Source organism: Suncus etruscus, chromosome 16 (assembly GCF_024139225.1).
Source record: "Suncus etruscus isolate mSunEtr1 chromosome 16, mSunEtr1.pri.cur, whole genome shotgun sequence".
NCBI classification, from domain to species: domain Eukaryota; kingdom Metazoa; phylum Chordata; class Mammalia; order Eulipotyphla; family Soricidae; genus Suncus; species Suncus etruscus.
The window spans coordinates 42,621,172-42,645,803 of record NC_064863.1 but is presented as its reverse complement, the minus strand read 5'-3'; the positions used below and the strand labels follow the sequence as shown (position 1 = coordinate 42,645,803).

The 24,632-nt window shown below is 39.7% G+C and overlaps 2 protein-coding genes across 2 annotated transcripts in view; both read left to right on the top strand.

Annotated features, from left to right (window-relative positions):
- The window catches only part of OCIAD2 (OCIA domain containing 2), a 945,756-nt gene that overhangs the window by 618,574 nt on the left and 302,550 nt on the right, over positions 1–24,632 (top strand). The window lies entirely within an intron of this gene.
- LRRC66 (leucine rich repeat containing 66) lies at positions 650–24,499 on the top strand. The gene is made up of 4 exons (XM_049789834.1): positions 650–1,145; positions 18,755–18,924; positions 21,527–21,716; positions 22,764–24,499. Exons 1-4 carry the CDS (start codon positions 650–652, stop codon positions 24,497–24,499), a joined length of 2,592 nt encoding a protein of 863 aa, XP_049645791.1.

Below are 24,632 nucleotides of genomic sequence, written 5' to 3'. Positions count from 1 at the left end.
TGTCATTGGTAGAAAGGACATTTCTATAGATCATCATATCTTCATGTCTCTGAGGCAAAGCATTCTTTTTATTCATTTTATTTATGATGCATACATTAACAATTTCAAAAAATTTTGAAGAAATGAAGACAATGCATGTAGTTCTTCCAGTCTTATTTTTAAAAATAGGCCAATAGTCTCTCTGTTGAAATGGACACTCTATACTACAGTTGCAGAATTTGTTTAGAGTAGCTGAATGGTTTTGGTTCCTGTAATAAATTACATAGCTGATTCTAGTACTTTAGATAAGTGTGCTAGACTTTGCTCAGTGCTACTGACCAGGAAGAAGTTCAAATATTGGTAGGTTTTCCTCTGGCAAGAGCAGACTACAGGCTGAATGATTCTGAAAAGCAGACTGAGGTGAGATCTAAATGCATTTTCTAAAAATAATCAGGGGGTGGGGTGGTTCTTTAAGATATAAAAGAAATGCAATTTATACTATTTATTATGCAGCTCTTTTTTTAATCCCTCAATTCTAAAATATATATATATATCACCCACCCAAATTGGCAATCAAGTTAACTTCCTTAAATCTTCACTTAGATTTTGTTTGTTGTAGTTCACTTAAGTTATTTTGAATAAGAGTATTCATTTTCCTTCTCCAGGCATTATGAAAAACCTTTGTGTCAGAGTCATTATCATGATCGTAGGTGTTAATTTTTCCGGGACAATGACAACTCCATTGAGAAAAAGCAGCATTTTCCTCAATTCTGAGTGCCAGTGGAATGGATATCCTCGGACAAATTGTTATTTTGCTGGAAAGCGTAATGTACCTGTGAACATATCACAGAAAGAAAACTCCATAAATATAAGTTCCAATTTCTTCAGGATTCTCTTACAATCTCTCCTGGAAAAGAAAGAACAAAATAGAAAGCATCTGGACCTCAGGAACAATTCCATATTTAAAATAACCTTATCCCCCCTGGTTCATTTACATGCTTTGGAAATATTAAACCTCAGCAACAATGCTATTCACTCCATCTCCCTGGATTTATCAAAACCTGTATCCTCAAGGGTGAAGCATCACAGAAGCATCTGGAGAAATGGGTTTCCATCTCTAAAAGTACTGATTCTTCAGAGAAATAAACTCAGTGGCATTCCCAAGGGTAAGTACAACTTTAAAAGATATAATAGACCAAGAAGCAGTGAACATAGTTTTACTGTTTTACATAAATAAGAATTCCATGACTAAAAAATAAAAATTCCACAACTTTTTCATTTTGTGGAAACTGCTGAAAGTAAAGTAATTTGTGTATAGCATATACAGTAAAGGAAGTGAATTTATCACTGGAATTTAGTCGATGCAATTTAATCTCTGACTACTATCATGTATATTCATATTTATATATATATATTTGTTGGGGGATGCTAGAAAGTACTTAAATGCTTGATACTTAAATGCTTAACACATGCTTTTAAATAACCTATTTTTATTATCATATATTTGTTAATAAATATAAACACTGGAAATAACTGATGCAATGCTTTTAATATTTAAAATAGTTCTAATTAAATGTTGCAATATTTAATATTTATGTTCTTAGAATAAAGATGTCCTATATATGTCCTTAGAATTTTGTTACCTAGTTTATATCTAGACTATAAATATGTTCATATTATTGGGACTAAAGTGGTATCATTAGTCAATATCATAATTCTTCACCCTAGTTTCTAATTATTCAATTATTCTTCTATAATAAATTCTTATTCTGCATGACATTTAATAATCAATATATGGGAGTTCCTTAAATAATCTACCCATGTTTCTTGAGTTGTTTGTTTTTATTTTTTGAGGGGGTGTTGGACCATACTCAGCAGTGCTTTGGGGACCATATGGTACCAAGGTTTGAAATGGGGTCAGAAGTATGCAAAGAAAGTGCCTTTACCACTATACATATATATCTCTGACCATCAGTGTTTCATTTATTAGTATTAGTATTAGCATTATTGTTATTTTGGTTTCTGGGTACAGCCACATATGATTATGCTCAAGTCTTACTCCTAGCATTGTGCTCTGGGACCACTCCTGGGGACTAGATGTGATGACTGGTATTGGCCCTGGCTACTAATGTTTTGTTTAGAAAAATATATTACATTCATAATCCACAGCTTTCCCGTATTATCTCTCCAGTCCCCTCTTTAAACTTAATCTTTATATGACTGTATATTTTTTTCAAAATTTATTTTTCTATAATCTTATATTTTCACTTACTCTGAGCAACTTCATATCATTTTAAAAAATCATTTTATAAATAACATTTTATTGTTGTTTTGAGTTTGGGTCCACACCCAGAAGTGCTCTGGGATCACTCCTGACTTTAGCTTAGGGATCATTTCCTGACTCTGTTTATTCAAGAGACCATATATGGTTTCAGGAATCAAACGAGGGTCTGCTGAGTACAAGACAAATAAGTACATTAATATCTGTACTATCTCTCTGGCACCATAAATAATATTTTAAGTAGTTGAATGGTTCACATACATACATAGGTTATACATAGTTTGATCAAACCACATTATTTTCTTTATGCTTGCTCTAACTCCTTAATGAACATTAAGCTACATGTACTCATGATATAACTAATTTTATAAATGTGAATCTCTACACAAAAAAACTCAATTGTACTAGAGATAAATCTCTTGTCAATAACAACTTAATTTCTGGTTCTGAGCCCCTATTCCACAAGAGTAAGGTGAAAGTGAAGGATAGAGCTATTTTTATGGTCTTTTCTTCATTCTTTCCACTGCTTTTTTCTTGATTCTTATACCCTTTTTAATTTTTTTGTTTTGGGCAACATCTGGAGATGCTCAAGGTTTACACCTGACCCTTTGCTTAAGTATCAGTCCTGATAATGCTCAGGAAACCATATGGGGTTCCAAGGATCAAACCCTGGTTAACTGTTGAAAAAAAATCCCTGAGCACCCTACCCACTGTCCTATCTCTCTGGCCCCAGATTCTAATACTCTAAGACTCCAGAATCTAACATTCTAAGAGAGCATTGTGTATTGATTATGTATATATATATATACATATATATATACATATATATATATATATGTGTGTGTGTGTGTGTGTGTGTCGGTCTGTATATTGCATATGTATATGTGTGTGCTTTTCATTTTTCACCCTGCTAACCAAATCATTTATTTTTCAGCTTTTTCAGCTTGGAAGTAATTGACCCTTTTGTCTCACATTTTTGCCAGATCAATAAATTCCTTTCTTCTCAAGGTTCAGGGAAATTTGGGAAACAAATCAGAAAGTTGCATCCTCTGCTTTCTACCTGCCCCAGTCCCTCCCCTACCTCCACTCCAAAGTATTATCCCACTTCAAGAATAAAGAAAGAAATGCTGAGCATTATCACCGGAAAGCAAATAAACTCTCTAGCAGGGGTCTCAAATTCGCGGCCCGAGGGCCGTTTGCGGCCCTCCGTACATTTTGTGACCCTACCCTAGAGGAATCTTTATTTGTTTTGTTTTAGTTGCATGGGGTCACACCCCCCAATGTTCAAGGCTTACTACTGACTTTGCACTCAAGGATCACCCCGACTTTGCCTCCTGCGGCCCCCAGATAAATTGAGTTTGAGACCCCTGCGAGAATCCAGTTCCATTGAAGCACCAGATGCCCCAGGAAAATGCAGATCCAGCCCCATCTTGCTTTTTCAAGTTACACTTCTACCTCCTAAAATAGCAGGGAGAATGTGAAACTTGCAAAATGGCATAGCAAGAAATGAAATGCAAATCTCCTGGGGCCGGCGAGGTGGCGCTTTAAGGTGTCTGCCTTGCAAGCGCTAGCCAAGGAAGGAGCACGGTTCGATCCCCGGGCATCCCATATGGTCCCCCCAAGCCAGGGGCAATTTCTGAGCGCTTAGCCAGGAGTAACCCCTGAGCATCAAACAGGTGTGGCCCGAAAAAAACAAAACAAAACAAAACAAAACAAAGATGTTAAAATCTCCTATATGTGCGATTCCGTGGGGATTTTAACAAAGGGCATACAAGGTAATGCCCAATACCAGCCTAGAGTTTAACTGGATATCACACGATCTCTCCCTTCCTGAGCATTGTACAGTTTTAATTATTCTCCGCAATCATCATTCACTTTCCATTTTTACCAGCTCAAGTGCCCCCTTGAATCTCCTCCTATTTCATGATTCTGTCTTTTGGGCTAGGTAACTTTGACTCTGAAGCCCATCCCATCTCCTCCTCTGACTCTCCCTTCATTCCTTTTGGATTCTTTTATTCTGCGCCTCTTCAAAAGTATTATGTGGGTGCTGTAAGGCTTAAAAGATTGGTAGGAGGATTACAGAAAAAATTTATCTCAAGAATTTATCTTATCCCGGAATTGGGCCTAATCAGTAGTAATATTAAAATAGATTAAAATACTTTAAATATGTTCCAAATATTAGTTATTACTATTCTCCTAGCACAAATTATGAATGACAGTGTATTTAGAAAAAATTAATAGACTTTGTCTAAATGTCAGATTATCTTTTCAAATCTTCATGGGAATTACAGAGATCGTACAGCAGAAGATAGGCTGACTAAGGTTCAATCCCTGGCATCTTATATAGTCCCCCAAACCCAGTCAGGAGTGATTCTGAAATGCAAGTCCATGAGTAAGTCCTAGCTCTGGCAGGTTTGGCACCAAAATAAATCAAAAGAAACAAAATGGTCATTTGGGAGACCTTCCTACATGTGCTGACCCCACCTTCTCACACCACCACCAGGGGTCACTCACTCCTGAGCACAGAAACAAGAAAAGCCCCAATAACGAAATTAAAAATAAAATAATTAATGTGGGGGCCGGCGTGATAGCACAGCTGTAGGGCACTTGCCTTGCACGCGGCTGACCCAGGTTGGACCTGGGTTTGATCCCCTGCGTACCATATGATCCCCCGAGCCAGTAGCAATTTCTGAGCACATAGCAAGGAGTAACCCCTGAGAGTCACCGAGTGTGGTCCAAAAACAAAACAAAACAAACAAAGTTAATGTGGGCAGGAGATAGAATGTTGGCTGGAGATGGGACTCCTAGATTATAAGTAGAATAAATCACAAATAGAAAAGCTATTGTGTCTATTTGTGTAGGTACTTGTATTCATCTAAATTAATAAATAAGAGATATCTCAGAAAGCAGCAATTCAGCAACTGACCTTGTATATTCAGAAACCATATCTCACATTTTAAGATGTTGACTATGACTGTTTATAGAGCATGTTATTTAACCCATGAAAATTTTCCTTTGCAAGGTAAAGAATTGTCATCAGAGCAGGAGCAATAGTATAGTAGGACACTTTCTTTACAAGTTGCTGCTCCAGTTTCAACCCCTGATTCTCTGAGCACCTCCAGGAGTGATATCTGAGAGCAGAAACAAGGAGAATTCCCTGGACATTCCAGTGTGCTCCTCCGAAATCAATACAAACCCAACATCAGCTGATCCCATTGTCATTGTCGGTTGTGATATTACCAAAAGGCTTCATGTTGGTAAAATACCCAGAGATGGTAGTAGTTAATGAAATCTGCAAAACAGAAGCCATCGTGATTTATCCTTAATATTTTTATGGTACTTTTCCTCATATTTCCAGTACAGTGGCAATAATGGGGAAAGGAGAATTTATTTTAAAATAGGATTGGTCTCCAGTTACACTCTTCCACCTTCTTCAAATAACGTATTATAAGCCTACTCAATGAATGCCTGGAAATGCTCAGAGCACATGTCTGACTAGGATTTCAGATAGGTTGACAAACCAGATGTAACAAGTTTGTATTAATGCACTAAACTCCAGAAGCCAAAATATGAATATGTTAGAAATGGGATGAAATAATACTTCATTTCTGAAGCAGGTTTTTAAAAAACAAAACAAAAAAAGACAAAAAAGTAAATTATAAAACAAAAGTAGGAGCTGGAGAGACAGTACAGTAAGTAGGGTATTTGTCTTGCAGGTAGCTAACCCAGGTTTAATCTCTGGCACCTCATATGGTCCCCCAAACTCCTGCATCTCGTGGAGTGATCCCTATGCACAAGAACAGGAGTAAGCCCTGACACAGCTAAGTGTGGTCCCAAACAAAAATAACAAAACTCTTTTTTTTTGGGGGGGGGGCACACACAATGATACTCATGGGTTACTCCTGACTATGTGCTCAGAAATCACTCCTGGCTCAGGGGACCATAAGAGACGCTGGGGATTGAACCAGAGGTCCGTCCTGAGTCAGCCACGTGCAAAGCGAATGCCCTACTGCTGCACGATCACTCTGGCCTCTATATTTTTGCATTTTTTGTTTGTTTGTTTGTTTGTTTGTTTGATTGTTTTTGTTTTTCGGGCCACACCCGTTTGATGCTCAGGGGTTACTCCTGGCTAAGCGCTCAGAAATTGCCCCTGGCTTGGGGGATCGAACCGCGGTCGCGATCTTTCCTTGGCTAGCGCTTGCAAGGCAGACACCTTACCTCTAGCGCCAACCTCGCCGGCCCCTATATATATATTTTTTTTGAAGTGTAAATAAAGTTTTATTTAAGTCACCCACCCTGCGTGCAGTTTTCATCATCCTTCACTCTGGGATGTCTAGAGAGAGCAGAGCAGGTTTTCAGGCAGGGGTGGATATGTGAGAAGGGCAGCACATGTAGCCCTGCAGAACAAACAGCTGCTCCCTGAGCGGCTGCCGCATCCTGAGGTCTGTTACTCTTTGGTCACAGCGTGAAGAGCTCCTGGTCTTGTCCTATATTTTTCATTTTTAAGTAATGAAACATTTCATTGTAATTGCTACTGAATTATGAAATACCAGTAAACAATGTTAGAAAAACCAGTTCAAGTTCTAAAGTAATAAATAAAGGTCTGTCACTAAGCTACGGGGCAAGGTTTTGAGCACTCCTATCTAAATTTTACCACATTGGTGTCAAGGAGATAGAAGTTAATGTGCAAGTTAAAGTTAAGATAGAAGGTTAAAGTACACTTCATGCAATTAACCTTGGCCAGATCTCTGGCCCCACATGCTCTCCTAGCACCTCTGGGTGTGACCCTGATGGCACCCATCAATTCAGGGGTAGCCCAGATATATTCAGAATCTGCACTGCTATACTCAAGGCCTTCACATTGAACCACAAGCCCAGCTTCTGAAAATCTTCCTGAGCACCACATAGGAATCCCACACCCTCCCAAAACAATCCACATGAAAAAATAAACTTATCTCCCAATCCAACATCTTCTTTATGATTTGGTAATCTTTGTTCCAATTCTTTGGAGGGGGGTGGGTTAGAACTCTTCAGAGGCTATTCCTGGCTCTGTGATCAAGGATCGTTTCTGATGGTGTTCACGGAGACCATAAGCATGGTGTTAGGATTCAAGCCATGATCATCTGTGTGCAAGGCAAGTGTCTTAATCTGGGTTCTATCTCTCTAGTCCTATTTTAATTTTGTTTTGGGGCCGCACTCAGTAGTACTCAGGGGTTACTCTTGGCTCTGCCTACACTCAGGAATTATTCCTGGTATTGCATGGGAACCATATGGAATGCCATGGATTGAACCTCAAATGGCTTCATGAAAGCTAATGTCCTACCAGCTGTATTACTGCTCTCATTCCACTATTCTAATTCTTAATCCTATTGGAACTTGATGTCCCTGAATACCACTACTTTATACAGTTATCAGATTGGGACTGGAAAGAGAGTGCAGTCAGTAAGACACTTGCCTAGCATGTGGCAGACCCTGTTTCAATCTCCAGTATCCTATATGGTCCCCCCAGGCCACCAGAAAGTGGTCCAAAATAAAAAAATAAAAGAGATTTTTTTCTTCCATTGAAAAATGCAATCAAGTATTATAAATGTTTACCTTTACAATATTAAAATTTATATAAATAGAATCAAATATAAAAAATTTATATATTCACTCTTCTGTATAAAATTGAGTTCATTTCTAAATTTTATCTTGAGAGCATTTAAACTTAAAGGTAATTCTTAGGATCCTACCAGTTCTTTTAATAAAATGTAACTTAATAAAAAGTACATTATACAAAATAGAAAAGAGGGAAATCTTCCATTTGGTAGGAGTCATTAAATCTTACAATCTAACTGCCAAGTGTAGAAAAAGTCGAATTTCTTAGTGATTTTTGTTTGATATTATAAAGGGAATAAGTCAAATAAGAGAATATCCTGAAAACCTGCATTTAAAATCCACTGCCCACCCCCTTCAACATTCTAGATTATCTCTAGTTCCTGTCATATTTACCCTTTTAAGTTTTCTCTTAGATATCTAATGTATTATCCTATTGCTTATTGAACAGAAACATGTCACTTAATTATTAAAGGCCTCAAGGTCTTTATCTTTAACTAGAGAGAATGCAAACATTAGTTCTATGTCAGAGTTAGAACCTGTCTCTGTTCGACTACTTCCTTTATTTCATAACTGAAGGTGATTTTCACTCTCTCCCTCCTAATGTTCAAAGTTTATCTGATGTCCAAATGACTCATCAATAATCTTGCATCTAGTACTCATACTTCTGGAGGTCTCTCACTAGCTCCTCTCTGCTGAACCTTCATCACTTCTCTCACTCTGAATCATACTACCCATGAGGTCACTTACCACTATCAAGCATCGGTCTCATGCCAGAAAACTTCAGGGGTGAGGCCTCCTTGTATTTAGGCCAAGGATTTTTCTTTCCGTTTTCCTCATATTTTGCTGGGCCTATGCAAACAATGGTGATTGCCACTCTCACACCGTTACTACTGTATTTTTTTAAACACTTATCCTTTAAGAAAGAAAAAAAAACAGCTTACTAAACTTAAAAAAAAAAAAGTAAGTGTAGTAAAATGCCTATCTTGAATACAGGCAGGGGATGGGAAGGAGGAAGGGGGGTGGCATTAGTGGTGGGAATGTTGCACTGGTGAAAGGGGTAGTGTTCTGTTTATGACTGAAACCCAACTACAATCATGTTTGTAATCATGGTGCTTAAATAAAGAATTTATATAAAAAATAAGGATTGGGGGGCCGGGAAGGTAATTTCTGGGTGCATAGCCAGGAGTAACCCCTGAGCGTCAAATGGGTGTGGCCCAAAAACCAAAATAAATAAATAAATAAATAAATAAATAAGGATTGGTGTTGAAACAATGATAATTAACTATTCATAACCCCTAAAGATGCCCCATCTCCCTCAGGTACCTTTATATTCCTCCCATCTCTTTTCCCCTTCTTCCATATCTCCTTTCAGTTATGTAGATTCATTTGCATTTTATATTATTTTATATAAACACAAGCATATAATACAGAGTTGGGTTGATGCCAGGGGATCCAACCCAGGATCTCTTCCATATAAGATAAACACTCTAACACTGAGCAATACCCTTGGTCACAAATATATCATTTTATTATGGATGCATTTTTTTCAGCATAATTATTTTGAGATTTCACCCCTAAAAGTGAACATCTTAAAAATGTATTTCTGGGTTGGGGGACAGTTCAAGACCACAGCACATGTGTCACATGTAGAAGCTCCAGGCTCAGTTCTCAGCATGTGGTTCCTCAAGCACCATCAGGAGTAAAAAATATTTATTTCTCCTTATTTTCAGTAAAATTCCATTGAGTGGCATTTAGCTGTCCATGGACTCATAGCCTTTTTGTCTATGATAAGTAATGATACTAACTAAGAAATGAGTAAAGATAAATAATTAAACACTAATCAAGTGAAAGATAGAGTGGCTATATTAATTTCAGAAAAGGAGACTTCTGTGTAGAAAAATAATTAGGGATGATAAAGGCATTATAAAATAATAAAAGCTGTTAGTTCTTTGAAGAAGAAATAGTTCTAAATATTAAATTCATATAATAAAATTGAAATGTAAAGAAAAGGGGTCAGAGCCATAGTATAGTATGTAGGGCCATGCTGAAGGAAGGCCCTTGCCTTGTATGTGACCATCCTTGTATGTGATCCCTATCTTCTCATACGGTCTCCCAAGCCCACCAATAGTGATCCCTGAGCACAGAGCCATGAGTAAGATCTGAGCACCACCAAGTGTGGCCTACACACAGAATCAAAACCATGAAGAGAGAAAAATAACAACTAAAAAGAGTCAAATCTCCTACTCTCATTTAGAGAGTTTAACACTGTTTTGTCAATTAGACAAGCAGTCAGCAAATCAATAAGTATGGAATTCACTCAAGTAAGTCATTAATCAATGTATTTACAGTCATGATACTCCAATAACTATTGAATATACATTTTCCCCTCTAGCTTATGAAAATCATATTCCAAGAGAGACTTTTTTGTTTAGTTTGGGTCCCCACCCAGAGGTGCTCAGAGTTTACTCATGACTTTGCTCATGACTCATGGTAAGGGGACTGTATATAGTGCCAGGGACTGAACCAGGGTTAGTCATATGCAAACAAACACCTTAATACTTATCCTATTTCTTTTACCTCAAGACCATATTATGGGGGGCCGGAGAGGTGGCACTAGAGGTAAGGTGTCTGCCTTGCAAGCGCTAGCCAAGGAAAGATCGCGACCGCGGTTCGATCCCCGGGTGTCCCATATGGTCCCCCCAAGCCAGGGGCAATTTCTGAGTGCTTAGCCAGGAGTAACCCCTGAGCATTAAATGGGTGTGGCCCGAAAAACAAAACAAAACAAAAAGACCATATTATGGGGTATCCTAGCAAACTTGAAAGAATACAAATCATACAAGGAGGGGCCGGAGAGATAGCATGGAGGTAAGGCGTTTGCCTCTCACGCAGAAGGTCATCGGTTCAAATCCCGGCGTCCCATATGGTCCCCCGTGTTTGCCAGGAGCAACTTCTGAGCATGGAGCCAGGAGTAACCCCTAAGCACTGCCAGGTGAGACCCAAAAACCCAAAAAAAAAAAATCATACAAGGAATATTCTCAGATTACAACAAATTAAAACAGAAACCAACAAAAGAAGGATGAAAAAACTAAGATATCTAGAAAATAAACAACACATTTCTAACCAATGCTTATATCATAAGGAAATTTTTAAATATTTGAAGCTAAATGAAAAGATAAACTAGGTTTGCAGAATAGTACAATTGGTAGGGCATTTGCCTTGCATGCAACCAATCTGGGTTCAATTACTGGCACCATATATAATCCCCCAAGCATCACTAGGAATGAACCCTGAACACAGAGCCCAGGAGTAAGCCTGAGCACTACTGGGTGTGGCCCAAACCTGCCCCAACCCACAAGATAATTTATTAAAGTTTGTGAAATGTGGCAAAAAAAAAGTTGTGAGAGGAAAAGACAGTATTAAAAGCATACTTTTAGGAAGGATTATTTAAAGTAAATCATGTAAGTTTCTCTCTTAGAAAATTGTCTAGAAAGTAAATAAGAATAGCAAAGTAACCCTATATCAAATGGAGAAAATTGAAATTAACAGCATAAATAAATTTAAAGCAAACATTTTTTAAAAGCCCAAAATCTAACTTTTTGAGAAGAGGAATAAAATGCAGCCAAACAAACCAAGAAGAATAAAAAGGAAATATACAAATAGTATTGGAGCCAAGAGATGGTTCATTCCCGCTCTTCCTACAGGCATTCTGCTTCCAATGGTTTAAATAAGCAAAGAACATTTACACCTTCAGCAACCACTTCCAGGAATCTTTGTGTTCTTTGGGGAGATCTAGCACCGAAGATCACTTTTCTTCATGTTACAAGACTATATAAGACTATCTTTTAGTGAGTGCATTGCTGGTGAATTCTGTATAAAGAACTGCCTTTATTTGCTTCTATTTTTTAAATATTTTTATTAGTAAAGGACACTAATGCATTACATTTTTTAAAGTCTTTTTAAAATATTGCATCATGGACTTTGACTTACATTGTTTCCAATAACAAATATGCTTTCATGCTTTTATGTTGTTAAATTTAATAACACATTTGACTAATTTAACTATACTTGTTAAGTTTCTGTAGTCAATAATTTTAATACTGTATTTCTTTGCTAAATAAAGATAAACAGATTTGGTTTTAATCACTGCTCCACAGAGCCATCTACATGATACTAGACAAATTGTAATTAGTAATTTTCAAAATGGTTACTAACCCCTTCCATCTCAAACTCACATGCATCCTTGTAAAGGTTTAAAGGAAGTGCTTTGTTATTGTTGTTCTGACTTGATTATTTATTTGTGGGTCACACCCAGCTATGCTCACGTTATTACTGACTGCATTCAGGTATCACTCCCAGTGGTGCTGGGAGACCATATGGGATGTGGGAGATCCAACCCAGGTTGGCCATGTGCAAGGCAAATGCCCCATTTACTGCACTAACTCTCAACCCCAAAGAGGTGCTTTTGAAACACTTAGACCTTAGAGCATAAAAATTGTACACAATTAAATAGGAATTTTATAACAGAAAGTCTTCCATTCGTGCCAAAATAAGGTACCTTCTTCCTTTTCTAAGCAACTCCAAATAACTCCTCAATTTGATGCAATTAAGTACCAGGATATTGCAAGGACCATGAGTTCACATCTCTCCATGAACCAAACAAATAGGGTTAACTTTTCTCTCAAACCCATGCTTCCATGTTAAAGTCTGAGGGGACATTCTCTCCTCCAAGAAATATATTTTTCCCAGGGATTACATTCGAATGATTTAGCAAATGAGTTCAATACGGTATGAGTAGCATTTAAATCTAGGTGGGTGCCTATGGCTGGAGTGGCAGAATAGTGCTGCAAGAGGTGTGGGGAATTTAGGATGGGACAGAACAAGGTGCTCCAGGAAATAGGTAGAGATCTGGAGTTCAACAAAGGATCTTTACAAACCTATATGGCAGAAATTACTAGGCTCTCTAGTAATTGGCTCTCTCCCTTTATTTTATTTTGTTTGGTTCCAGGTTCACATCCAGCAGTGAGGGCTTATTCCTGGCTCTGTGCTCAGTGATCACTCCTGGTGAGGCTCATTAAGTAGAACCAGGGATAGCATAGAGGTTAGGTGTTTGCCTTGCACATGGTCAACACAGGATGGACCCTGGTTCGAGTCCCAGCATCCCATATGGTCCTCTGAGCCTTCAAGGAGCGACTTCTGAGGACAAAGCCAGGAGTAACTTCTGAGCACCACCGGATATAACCCAAAAACCAAAAAAGAAAAAGAAGAAAGTATATACCTTGTGCCCTCTTACTATCAGTACAGCCACCTCCCTTTTATTGTTAAACAAGAGGGCCTCTTAGCCTACTTTGTATTTTCCTATTGTTATAGAGACATGAATACAAATAAATCTTCTTTTATAAATGCATACCCTAGCTAAAGCCCTGGCTCAATTCCAGATACTTTTTAGTGCCTGGTAAAACTTCCAACACCTCAAAAGAATCTAGAAATGTATGTTTGCTTATCAAATCCTTAACAGTGGCTCTGTGCTTTCTGTTTTGACCTTTATTTTGTGCGGGTCAGATTCTGTGACCTCTGGTCTACTGAAGGCAAGTGATAACCCAGGTATTGTAAGAGTTCACAAAGATGTGATTCTGACAGACAACAGTTAACTTTATAGTCTGGATGGTGGGTGTATAACACTCTGAAGCACTTTTTCATGTCTGTGTTCTTGTCACTCAACCAGGCACAAAGATTCTATGCTAAATTTGTCCTCAGCACCGAATGCCTGGCTCATGATGTTTTGATTGAGTTGTCCTTTTGATCTCTTGCTTATTCTGTACCTCTGGATGAGCCAAAGATAGCAGAGCTCTACAGCCATTTCCTTTATGTCATCATGCCTGTATAATCAGTCTTCGCAAAAGTACCTTGCAGACAGCTGGCAAGAAATGAGCTCTTCTGTATCTGAATTGATCTGATTTGTTATGGAGTTGTCAGTTAAAGACATAGACTATACACGTGAGAACAGAACAGAAGGAAATATAAAAAAAAATGCAGGCACTTTGCAAGATGCATATGGAAAAGCAAATTTGGAAGATTGCTGTGACTGACACCTCCTTCTCAACCTTTATTTTCAATGCCAAATTGGCCCCCTGGTTGCTCTGGACTAGAGTGAAGAAACATAAAGGCAGAGATATAAGTGAATTAAATGATTTTTGAGTTAAAAAAAAAAAAAGAAAAACCTAGCTCTAACTTACTACCTTTAAAAGCTATAAAAATGCCTGGAAACACAAAAATGCCTCAAAAATAGTTGGAATATCAATAAGTATTGCAAAGAAAGCCTATAGCCACAAAACAAGAACTCAAACTTGAAATTCAAAGAATTCACCCATGGAACTAAATTAGCAACACTGCCACCACCACCACTGTGTGCCCCAGGCAGGGGGCTCAGTTGGGGTTAGAGGACAGGGTACTCCAGAATCCAAGTGATTTTAGCTACCAAGAAGGGAAAGAAAGACTCATCCGGCAGCCAGAAACTGTGATGAATAGACTTTAAGCCTGGCTACCTTAGTGGACACAACGCAGCAGGGAGAGATCTCTCTCCAGGCCCAAGGCCTACCATCAGAGTTAAACCACCACAGAGCCTCAGGTTACAAAACAAGTTGGAAGTTCAGACTTTGGAAGGAGTGGAGGGTGGGGGTTTCTATGAAATCCAAGCCAGGAGGAAAGAAACTGAACTTTGAGATCTGCAAGTCTCCAAGGTATCAAATAGCTACTTCTTGGAAGAGAAACATCCATGCATGTGAACAAGGCGACAAACAGACAAGACAAAGTCCCAGTGATTTCAGCAGACCCTTCCTGGCAGCCAACTCTGGTCCCCACTGCACTGAAGAGTTAAGCCTTGATGGCTTTGCTTAGTTAGACCCAGCAGAAGGAGATCTGACATGAGGAGTCAAACTGAGTCATGCCATCATTGGAAGTTCAGGCTGGACAGTCTACCCACAATGGGGCCTTCAGGAAGGATCTGGGTCTGCAGACATTGAAATCAGACAAGGAAAGGCTTGGGCCACAAGAAAAAAGGAACAGCAGGGAATTTTATATTCTGGTTTCTCCTCTTACAGGGCAGTAAATGCAGAAATCCCTGTCATTCAGATTCCTTTTCCCTAACACCTAAGGTGACATGAAGAACAGAATGGAGAGCAGAAAAGAACAAAATTCCAACTTCAGAACCACAGTGCCTCCTTCTGGACAAAATGAAAATGCAAGGAAGGACAGAAAGGAACGAGGAAGAAACAAGCAGCAGAAGGAAAAAAAAAATCCCCAGAAATGAACTTTTGGGGTTTGGGAAATCCCAAATGCTGCTCAGGATGCTCAGAGCCCCTCTGGATGATTTTTGGTCATCTGGGCTGCATCTCAATTCAAGGTCTTGAGGACTGGTGCTGTTCTAGTTCTTTGGTGCTTGGAATCACTTAGGCCACCCTGGCAGTGCTCGGAGTGGGTAGGGCCCTGCATGCAGGGCTTAGGAAGGTCTCCAGTGATGCACCCCAAAGTTAATCTTAATGACATAAAAATGGAGAGTCTAACAGCACAAGTTTAAAACAACTATTATGAGGGCTGGAAAGATAGTATAGCAGGCAATTCACGCCTTGCATTTGACTGACTCTGGTTTGATCCCTGACATCCCATATGGTGTCCCAAGCACCACCAGGATTGGCCCCCTAAGTACTAAGTCCTGAACACAGCTGTCTATGAATCAAACCAAAATTTTAAAATAATTACTGTTACCATGGATATTAAAAAATTCTGATATAACATATATTTCTAAATATAAAAAGACATACATCAAAACACATTAATGTTATCAAAGTCAGTGATAAAGAACAAAATATTAAATACTATGGGGGATGGATGTTTAACATACAGAAACATTCTTTTTGGGAGGGCACACCTGGCAGGGCTCAGGGGTTACTCCTGGGTCTGTGTTCAGAAATCGCTCCTGGCAGGTTTTGGGGACCATATGGGATGCCGGGGATTGAGCCAGGATCCGTCCTGGGTTGGCCATGTGCAAAGTTAATGCCCTAATGTGCTATTTCTCCAGCCCCAACAGAGGGACTCTAATAAGACAAACAAAAATTCTCAGTAGAAACTCTATAAGACTAGATTGTGGAAATTATATAAAATAAAAAAATTCAGCCAAAATACTCTATCTTGCAATACTATTATTCAAATAATCTGGAGCAAAGAAAGACTTTCCACTGAACAAAAATGAATGGTGTTTACCACCACCATGCATGCAAGAAATAATATATTTCTGCATGCAAGGAATGTTCGGGTTTAACAAATAAATGGGGAAATTGTAATCATAAATTCTTAAGCATGGTGATAAATCTTAATATAAAATCAGAACATAAATAAGAATGTCGTGAGGTAATGTATCAAAGGGAAAGACAGATAGGATACTATATGTTTAATATAAAGGAAACAATTTGATAGCAACACACACAACAAAAAGACTATTTTAGATGCAAAAAGACCCAGAGGCCAGAGAGATGTACAGTAGGCTGAGTGTTTGCCTTTCACAGAGCTGACTCAAGTTTGATTCTTAGCACCACTTATGATCCCCCAAGCACACCAGGAATGAACCCTGAGTATATAGTCAGGGATAAACTCTGAGTACAGCTAAAACCTAAAATGTTAAAAAGACTGACTCAAATCTCATGGTAAATACGAAACAGAATTCTCAAGAAGAGACATTTAGAAGAAATCTTGGAGAAATTTGAAAGAAACACTCAAGGAAAATCATACAGAGAAAAAGACAGACAGAAACTCTTAGGTAACAGATACTCTATATAAAACAATGAAAAAATGATATAGTAGTAATTCAGCTTCATATGTCAGTAAACATCCTAAACATGAATGTTTGAATTCACTAATCAATAGATAGAGTGGTTTTATGGGTAAAAAGTATGATCCACCTATACTATGCATCAAATAGCTTATATAAGATATTAAACATAGCATCAGAGTGAAAGGCTGAAGAATAGCATTTAAAGCCAATAATACAGAAAAAGGTAGAGACACTTACACTTGATCAAGAAGTTATGGTATACATATTCTATGGAGTAGTACTCCAAATCTTTTTAGAAACTGAGTCCTTGAAGACATGGATGCTATTTAAGGCAATCACACTAAACAAAGTAAGTTATAAAATGAGAAACAATTAGTGCACAATTTTACTCATATGCAGAATATAGATTTCCCCCCCCCAAAAAAAAAAACCCAAGATAAACATAACAAAAGTATCCCCTGCACTCTAAGACACATACTGGTTACCAAAGATGGAAGAGGATGAGGAGAAGATGTGTAGAGACATCATTTTAATCATGTGAAACTGTGGAGAGGAGATAAGGACTTATATACATAAAAGAGTGTGATACTTCTGAAGTCTGACAGTATTGAAAGCCCATGGTAAATCAATAATATAGAATTTTTTCTGTTTATAATTTTTATTTTTTAAAGATGTGTATTTTATATTTTTCTAATATCTTTATTTAAGCACCATTTTACAAATGTTTGTAGTTGGATTTCAGTTATAGAAAAGCACACCCCTCTTCAACAGTGCAACCTTTCCACCACCAGTGACTCCCATCACATTCCTCCCCTACCCCCTCCTGTAATAGAAACAAGCATTCTACTTCTCTTACCACTATCATTGTCATGATAGTTGTTAGTGTAGCTATTTCTCTAACTGCATTCACCACTCTCTATGGTAAGCTTCATATCATGGGCCTTATCTCTATTATCTCTAGGTATTATTACAATACAGTCTTTTATTTTTCTTAAACCCCACAGATGAGTGAGACTATTCTGTGTCTCTCTCCCTTCGACTTATATCACTCAGCATAATAGTTTCATATCCATCCATGTATAGAAAAATTCCATGGCTTCATTTTTCTGACAGCTGCATAGTATTCCATTGTGTGTATGTACCACAGCTTCTTTAGCAACTCATGTGTTGTTAGGCATCTGGGTTGTTTCCAGATTCTGGCTATTGTAAATAGTGCTGCAATAAATATAGGTGTGCAAAAGGCATTTTTTGTATTGTGTATTTGTGTTCTTGTGGTATATCCCTAGGAGTGGTATAGCTGGATCATATGGGAACTCAATTTCCAGTTTTTTGAGGAATCTCCATATTGTTTTTCATTAAGGCTGGAGTAGACGGCATTCCCACCAGCAGTGAATGAGAGTTCCTTTTTCCCCACATCCATGCCAGCACTGATTGTTCTTGTTCTTTGTGATGTGTGCCAATTTCTGTGGTATAAAATGGTACCTCATCACTGTTTTAATTTGTATCTCCCTGATGATTAGTGATGTGGAGCATTTTTATTTTTTCTTTTGGCTATTTTTATTTATTTCTTCTTTGAGGAAGTGTTCGTTCATTTGTTCTCTCCATTTTTTGATTGGGAATAAAGTAATGTTTTGTTATTTATTTTACTATCCTACTCCTAAAAGTAACTTCTAACTATAGTTCATCACTTTCCCATTCTTTTTATCTGCTCACTTAAATATATACTATATAAATTATATAATATAAATATATTTTTATATATTCATATCTGGCTCTTTTTTTCCAATACTTTTGAGATCACACCTTATACACTTCTGCAACTTAACAATTTCCTGCGTGTTTATTTTGTGTTGCCCAGACCCACTCCTTTGTAAAATTGCAGAATATTTTATAGAATGTAGTAGTATAGTTTATTTGATCATTTCTCTACTGAATATCACTTGGGTGGCATCCAGTTTTCCACAATTACAAATAATACTGTAGTATTGTTTATTATTTATGTATATTTATTTATTATTATTTATTATTAATAATACCAGCTGATATATTAATCTCTTTCTTAATTTGAACAGAACTATGGAAACTAAAGTCATTACAGAGTTTGGACCTGTCATTCAATGAAATTTCCCAAATTGCTTTGTTTGATTTCCATAACTGCCGTCAACTGGAGAATCTCTATTTAAACAGCAACAAGATATTCAGAATTCATTCTGGAGCCTTTGAGAGCCTCAAAAAATTACAGGTTATATAATTTTTAAGTATGTGGACTTATGGACAAGTTACTAAAGATTTTTCTCTTATTTGGGCTAAAGTAATAGTGCAGCAAGTAGGGCACTTGCCTTGAACATGTTCAACCCGGGTTTGATCCCCAGCATTGTATATGTTCCCTGAGAGCAACGTTAGGAGTGATTCCTTACTGCAGAGCCAGCAGTAACCCCTGAGCATCACTAAGTAAGCTCCCAAAGCAAAACAAAATAAAGAGTCTCTTCTACATGTCTGGTAGTATCAACTATAAATATATATATATATTTAAGCCTTTTAAGATTTTCCTAAAAGAGTGGAAGTGTTTACTCTGGCTTTAATAGACATGAATTCTGCTCCAAAAGAATACTTAATATCAAAAATTGATATCTTCATTTCCATCAAATTAGACTCAATTCCACATTTCCCCTTAAGTTGTTAAGAAATTACTTCTTGGGACCGGAGAGATAGCATGGAGGTAAGGCGTTTGCCTTTCATGCAGAAGGTCACCAGTTCGAATCCGGCTTCCCATATGGTCCCCCATGCCTGTCAGGAGCAGTTTCTGAGCATGGAGCCAGGAGTTTCCCCTGAGCACTGCTGGGTGTGACCCCCCCCCCAAAAAAAAAAAAAAAGAAATTACTTTTTATTCATTAGCAAGCTTTCTTCCCTAAGCTGCAAGGGAATTGAAGGTCCTGAAGGATTTATGTGATCTGGATCACATGGGGACTTTCCTATGACGCTCCTTGGTCAGTGTGGAATTGTCAAGCAATGCAGGACCATAGGGTACTCTAAAAGCCAGCCAGTGGTCCTTCTAAACCCATGGAATTTCACTCACCCCTGATAAGAACAGCTCTTATATGTGCAGCACTGACTATTTACTTACCTGCTGTTTTTTAAAAAGACTGACTGGCATGGTTCAATAGAAGCAATGTGCACACTTACAAAAGGTGAGGTGTTTCAGGGACAAGTAAATAGAAGCAGGTGAATTCCACTGTAGTAATACATATGGAGAAACATGTGTTGCATAATGCCCAGAGGTGCTCAGGGCTTATTCCTGGTTTTATATTTAGGAGTCACCTCTGGTGGTATTTGGGGGACTAAACATGGTACCAAATATAAAATTGAGGATATGCAAGGCTAGTGCCTTAGTTTCCTTGTACTATCTTTTGGGCACTAATCATATTTTTTTCTCAATATGTACAAATGTTACCTTCTTCTCTTCCTGTCAGTGTAAAATTACCAATGAGAGAGATTTTTTTGTTTGTTTTTTGGGGTCATGCCCTGCGACACTAAGGGGCTACTCCTGTCTCTGCACTCAGAAATTGCTCCTGGCAGGCAGGGGGGGACTATATGTGATGCCAAGATTTGAACCACTATCTGTCCTGGATCAGCTGCATGCAAGGCAAATGCCCTACCTCTGTGCTATCTCTCTGACCCCTAATGAGGGATTTTTACATGTTCTTTCACATACTAAAATATCAGTCCCTGGTGTATGTTTAGCATGTACCACATATCCCATTTTTAAACTAGCTACATGTCTGCTATTCAGAACTGCATGTAACTATAGGCTCTCCTGTTAGAAGCATCAGCATAGACAGCTGAGGTGATCCCAGTTCAAGTAAAGTGCTGTACTAGCATGATTATAGATGAAACCTCCCACTATCTCTTTTCTGTTGGACTGCCCCCACCCAAATCTGTCATTAGTTATAGAGACACTTGCGAGGCAGGGTGAAAGGCAGCCTCCAGAGCAGCTGTTTGGATTTAAACCTAGGCCAGCCACATGGACATCTTTCCAGGCCCTGGTTTTCTCATCTGTCAAGTGGAGATAACTCGATTCCTTTCTTTTTGTTTTGTTTTGTTTTGTTGGGATTTTTTTTTTAGGGGGGGGGGTGTAACACCCGGCAGCGCTCAGTGGTTACTCCTGGCTCTATGCTTAGAAATCGCTCCTGGCAGGCTCAGGGGACCATATGGGATGCTGGGATTTGAACCACCGACCTTCTGCATGAAAGGCAAATGCCTTACCTCCATGCTATCTCTCCGGCCCCTCGATTCCTTTCTTTTCTTTTCTTTTCTTTTTTTTTTCTTTTGTGGTTTTTGGGTCACACCCGGCAGTGCTCAGGGGTTATTCCTGGCTCCAGGCTCAGAAATTGCTCCTGGCAGGCACGAGGGACCATATGGGGTGCCGGGATTCGAACCGATGACCACCTGCATGAAAGACAAACACCTTACCTCCATGCTATCTCTCCAGCCCCTCGATTCCTTTCTTAATTGACCTTTGTGAGAATGAAATGTTTTAGGATTTAGCAGAAAGTGCTTTGAACAATATTTATAATATTTGCAGATCCAATTAAGTCCATCTTGTTTAAAATTCTTTTAAAAATTCACTTGCCTTGCATGTGATCAACCACAATTTGATCCCCAGCATCCTCTACTCTCCCATGAGCTTACCAAGAGTAGTGCCTTTCAGAGTCAGGAGTAAGATTTGAGCCAGTGCAAAATTCATTCTGATTTTGGAGTGAGGTGAACAATATCTGCACTTCTTGTCTTTTGTCTATACCTGTCTTCCCTCACAGAAAGTTCTCAATTTGTTTCTTCTCAAGCAGGTTGTAGATCTCAGCTACAATGCATTGGTCACCATCCTACCCATGATGCTCATTGCTCTGAAACTGCCCCATCTGAAGATTGGTTTGGCTGGTAACCAATGGCAGTGTGACTGCAGCGTGATTCTCTTTCAAAATGTCCTTTCTGAGTCCTGGAGGCAAAAGTGGAAAGGAATTTGCAACAGGTCTATCGGTAAATCAAGTACCTCTTCTCTCTGAAATGGTCTGTGTCAACTGGGGGTGTAGGGGTACATGAGGAAGATTTCTTCTCATTTTAGATAGTGACAGTCATGGGCTATTAGTCTTCTTTGAGCTGTTTGAGACCAAACTCTTTGAGACTGACTGTTTTTCTCAGTTTACAAAAGATTTCCTCACACGGACAAAGTTATTTAACTCTTGAGTTCCAAAACCTCAGAAAACACTAGATTTGGTCAAAAACAGAAACTTCACAAGGAGAGAATCTTGCCCTCAGTCTCCTGAATATTATATATTTTTATCCCAATGCTTAACAAATAATTGATCAAAGAAAGAATTTCTAAACCTCAAAACCTTATTTTTAGAGGGTTTGGAGAGATACCTAGCAGTACTGGGGGGAGGGGCGGGGGTGCTTCAGCAGTGCAGAGGCTTTAACCCTGGAGTCCTACATGTTTGTACTTACTGAGGTATCTCTCCAGCTTCACAGCATGATTCTTTTAAGTGCTTGCTAAGCCTCTGAAAGTATAGTTCTATTCATATACAAGATAAATGTACTTCCTAAAAGATAAAATCTTAAAAATTGTAGAATTATTTTCCTTTGATTTTTTTCCCCTCTGACTCTGGCAAGCTCGCATATGCTACAATACTTTGGGAAGTCTTGGGTTCCCAACCCTTCCCTGCTAGTATTGGTTCTCTTGGTTAAATGTTAAAATTAAGTTGGGGGAAAATGGAGTTTTCTTTTTCATTTGTTTTTGGGAGGTAGGTCATCCCAAGGAGTGTTCCAGGGTCTCTGGGTCACTTTCTAAAACGACAACTAGGCCTGGCATGTTCAGGTCAGGCCCAGCAGGCCTCACAGATGATCTTTTTGTCTGTGTAGATGTGCATGGTATTGGCAAGCAACAGTGAGTGGAGCTGCCTCTCGCCCTATTATACTTGAAGCTTAGCCAGAAGAGGATGATGGAGGATTCAAAGAACCTTCCAGAATCGCTGCATCTTATACAATGTGCCCCGCTCCTCAACACCTGTTTTTATCCCTTATTTGCAGGGAATGAGGAGGCTTGCTGGGGGACTCCCCCAAGTAGAATTCCCAGGGAGACCCCTGTGAATGTGAATCCCACCGAAAACTCCCCCAAAAGGTCCCTGCACTGGACACCTGCAGAAATGCACAAGCGCCTGGCAAAGGAACCACAGACCAGTGACCTGGCAGGTCCCAGGAGGGAACTGGAGCTGCACCACCGCAGGCCGCGAGAAATTGGGGCTGTCAATCTGGCGCACGACCAGCCTCGCTCCACGGAGTGCCCGGACCTCTCTCTGGCCGTGTGCCTGTCGGTGTTCATCACTTTTTTCCTGGCTTTCGGCCTCGGGGCTTTGGCAAGGCCTTACCTGGAGCGACTATGGCCTGGGAGAAGCAGGCACAAAAGGCCACCTCCAGACCTAGTGTATACCAACGAAGGCTTCTATGATGAAGTCGCAGGGAGCTTTCGGCAGCACCCAAGGCCAGATGTACGTGACCCCTGGCAGCACAGGAAGCCAGGTGGGGTTCCAGCAAGTGGTGTTCCCGATGGCATTGGAAGCAGACAGCAGGATGCACTTGCGAGGGACAACGCGGACCCTTTGGTTCTAGGAGGACAAGTGGGTCCCAACACCATCATGTCAGAGGCTCATGAGCACAGTGCCAGGAGTGTAGAAACAATTTATGATAAGGTGGCCCAGGAAGAGTCTCTCCCAGACTGTCCATCTGCTGTCCCTGGCAGGATGCAGTCTGTCTCGGCTTCAGTCCCCAGCAACTGTAGTGAATTTGACCCAGCAGGCCTCTTCAAAGAACCTGCCACTCCTCTCTCTGCCGGGCTAATGCAGAATGAAGCCCCAAGCAGGACCAGAGAAAGGGGGCCAAGAGAAGACGCGCAGGTCCCACCTGAGGCTGCCCTAGAGCATATTTACATGAATCTGCCCAGTGCAAGGCAACAGAGACTCCGGAGGAGTGGAGCTGGGTTAGAATCTTCACCTCATTGTAGCACAATCACAGCCAGCGATGCAGAGGGTTCAGACCCATCCTCACCTCCATGCCCCCCACGGCAGGGCAGTGCCCAGTGGGTCATGCCTCCTAACCTGGAGCCAATTCCAAACATTCCGCATGAGCTGGGCATCAACTATGATTCCGACGAAGGTTCTTTGTTTACCCTAAGTTCAACAGATTCAGAAGATGCAAGAGGCGGGAGTGAAGACGAGACCGATGGTAAGGAGAGGGTTAGAGCCAGTGATGCCCCAGAGGTCCAGGATTCTGGGTTGAGGAAGGACTTAGAGAATCAAGAGGAGGACCACACCTTACAGGCCATTCAGTGGGGAGCTGAGAATCAGGAAGGTCCCCCGGAAAAAGCTCACCTTTCTTCTCCAGACCCTGACTTGGGCCAGACTCACATAGAAAGGGCGTCTGACATTAAACCAGGCAGCAAGGATCCATGGACTCAGTCCAGATCCCAGGACAATAATCCTATCAGGGAGGAGATCCCAGGCTGGGTCCCAGCTCCTGACCCGGAGACCACAGTGTGGCGCTACTCACTTAAAGACCTGGTGGTTTCAGATGAGGATACTGCACCTCAAACACACCCTCTGCACTATATGGAGGCTCCCTCTGACCTAAGTCCATCAGATGAAGGTGCTTTTAAGTATGAATTAGACACAGCTCCTAATGATAGGACTTTCAAGATCTCCTGGGACAGTTTAGGATCTTCCCAATGGGCTTTTGAAGAAGGTGCTGATGCAAATGAGGAGTTTGTATGATCTCTTGAGGGATACGATTGCACTAAGGGTGGGAGACAAACAGTAGTAGGTAACGTGTGTGTTCACCAGGATGAAAGGCCAAGAGTATTGTACAGATGGTTTCAAGCGTCTGATAGTATCATTGCAAGAACTT

Bases quoted from the DNA above. Each gene is read 5' to 3' on its own strand.
- LRRC66 (XM_049789834.1), top strand. From the start codon at position 650: ATGAAAAACCTTTGTGTCAGAGTCATTATCATGATCGTAGGTGTTAAT. The intron at 1,146-18,754 runs GTAAGTACAACT...TAATTTGAACAG, and splicing joins ACTCAGTGGCATTCCCAAGG to AACTATGGAAACTAAAGTCA. The intron at 18,925-21,526 runs GTTATATAATTT...CTTCTCAAGCAG, and splicing joins AGAGCCTCAAAAAATTACAG to GTTGTAGATCTCAGCTACAA.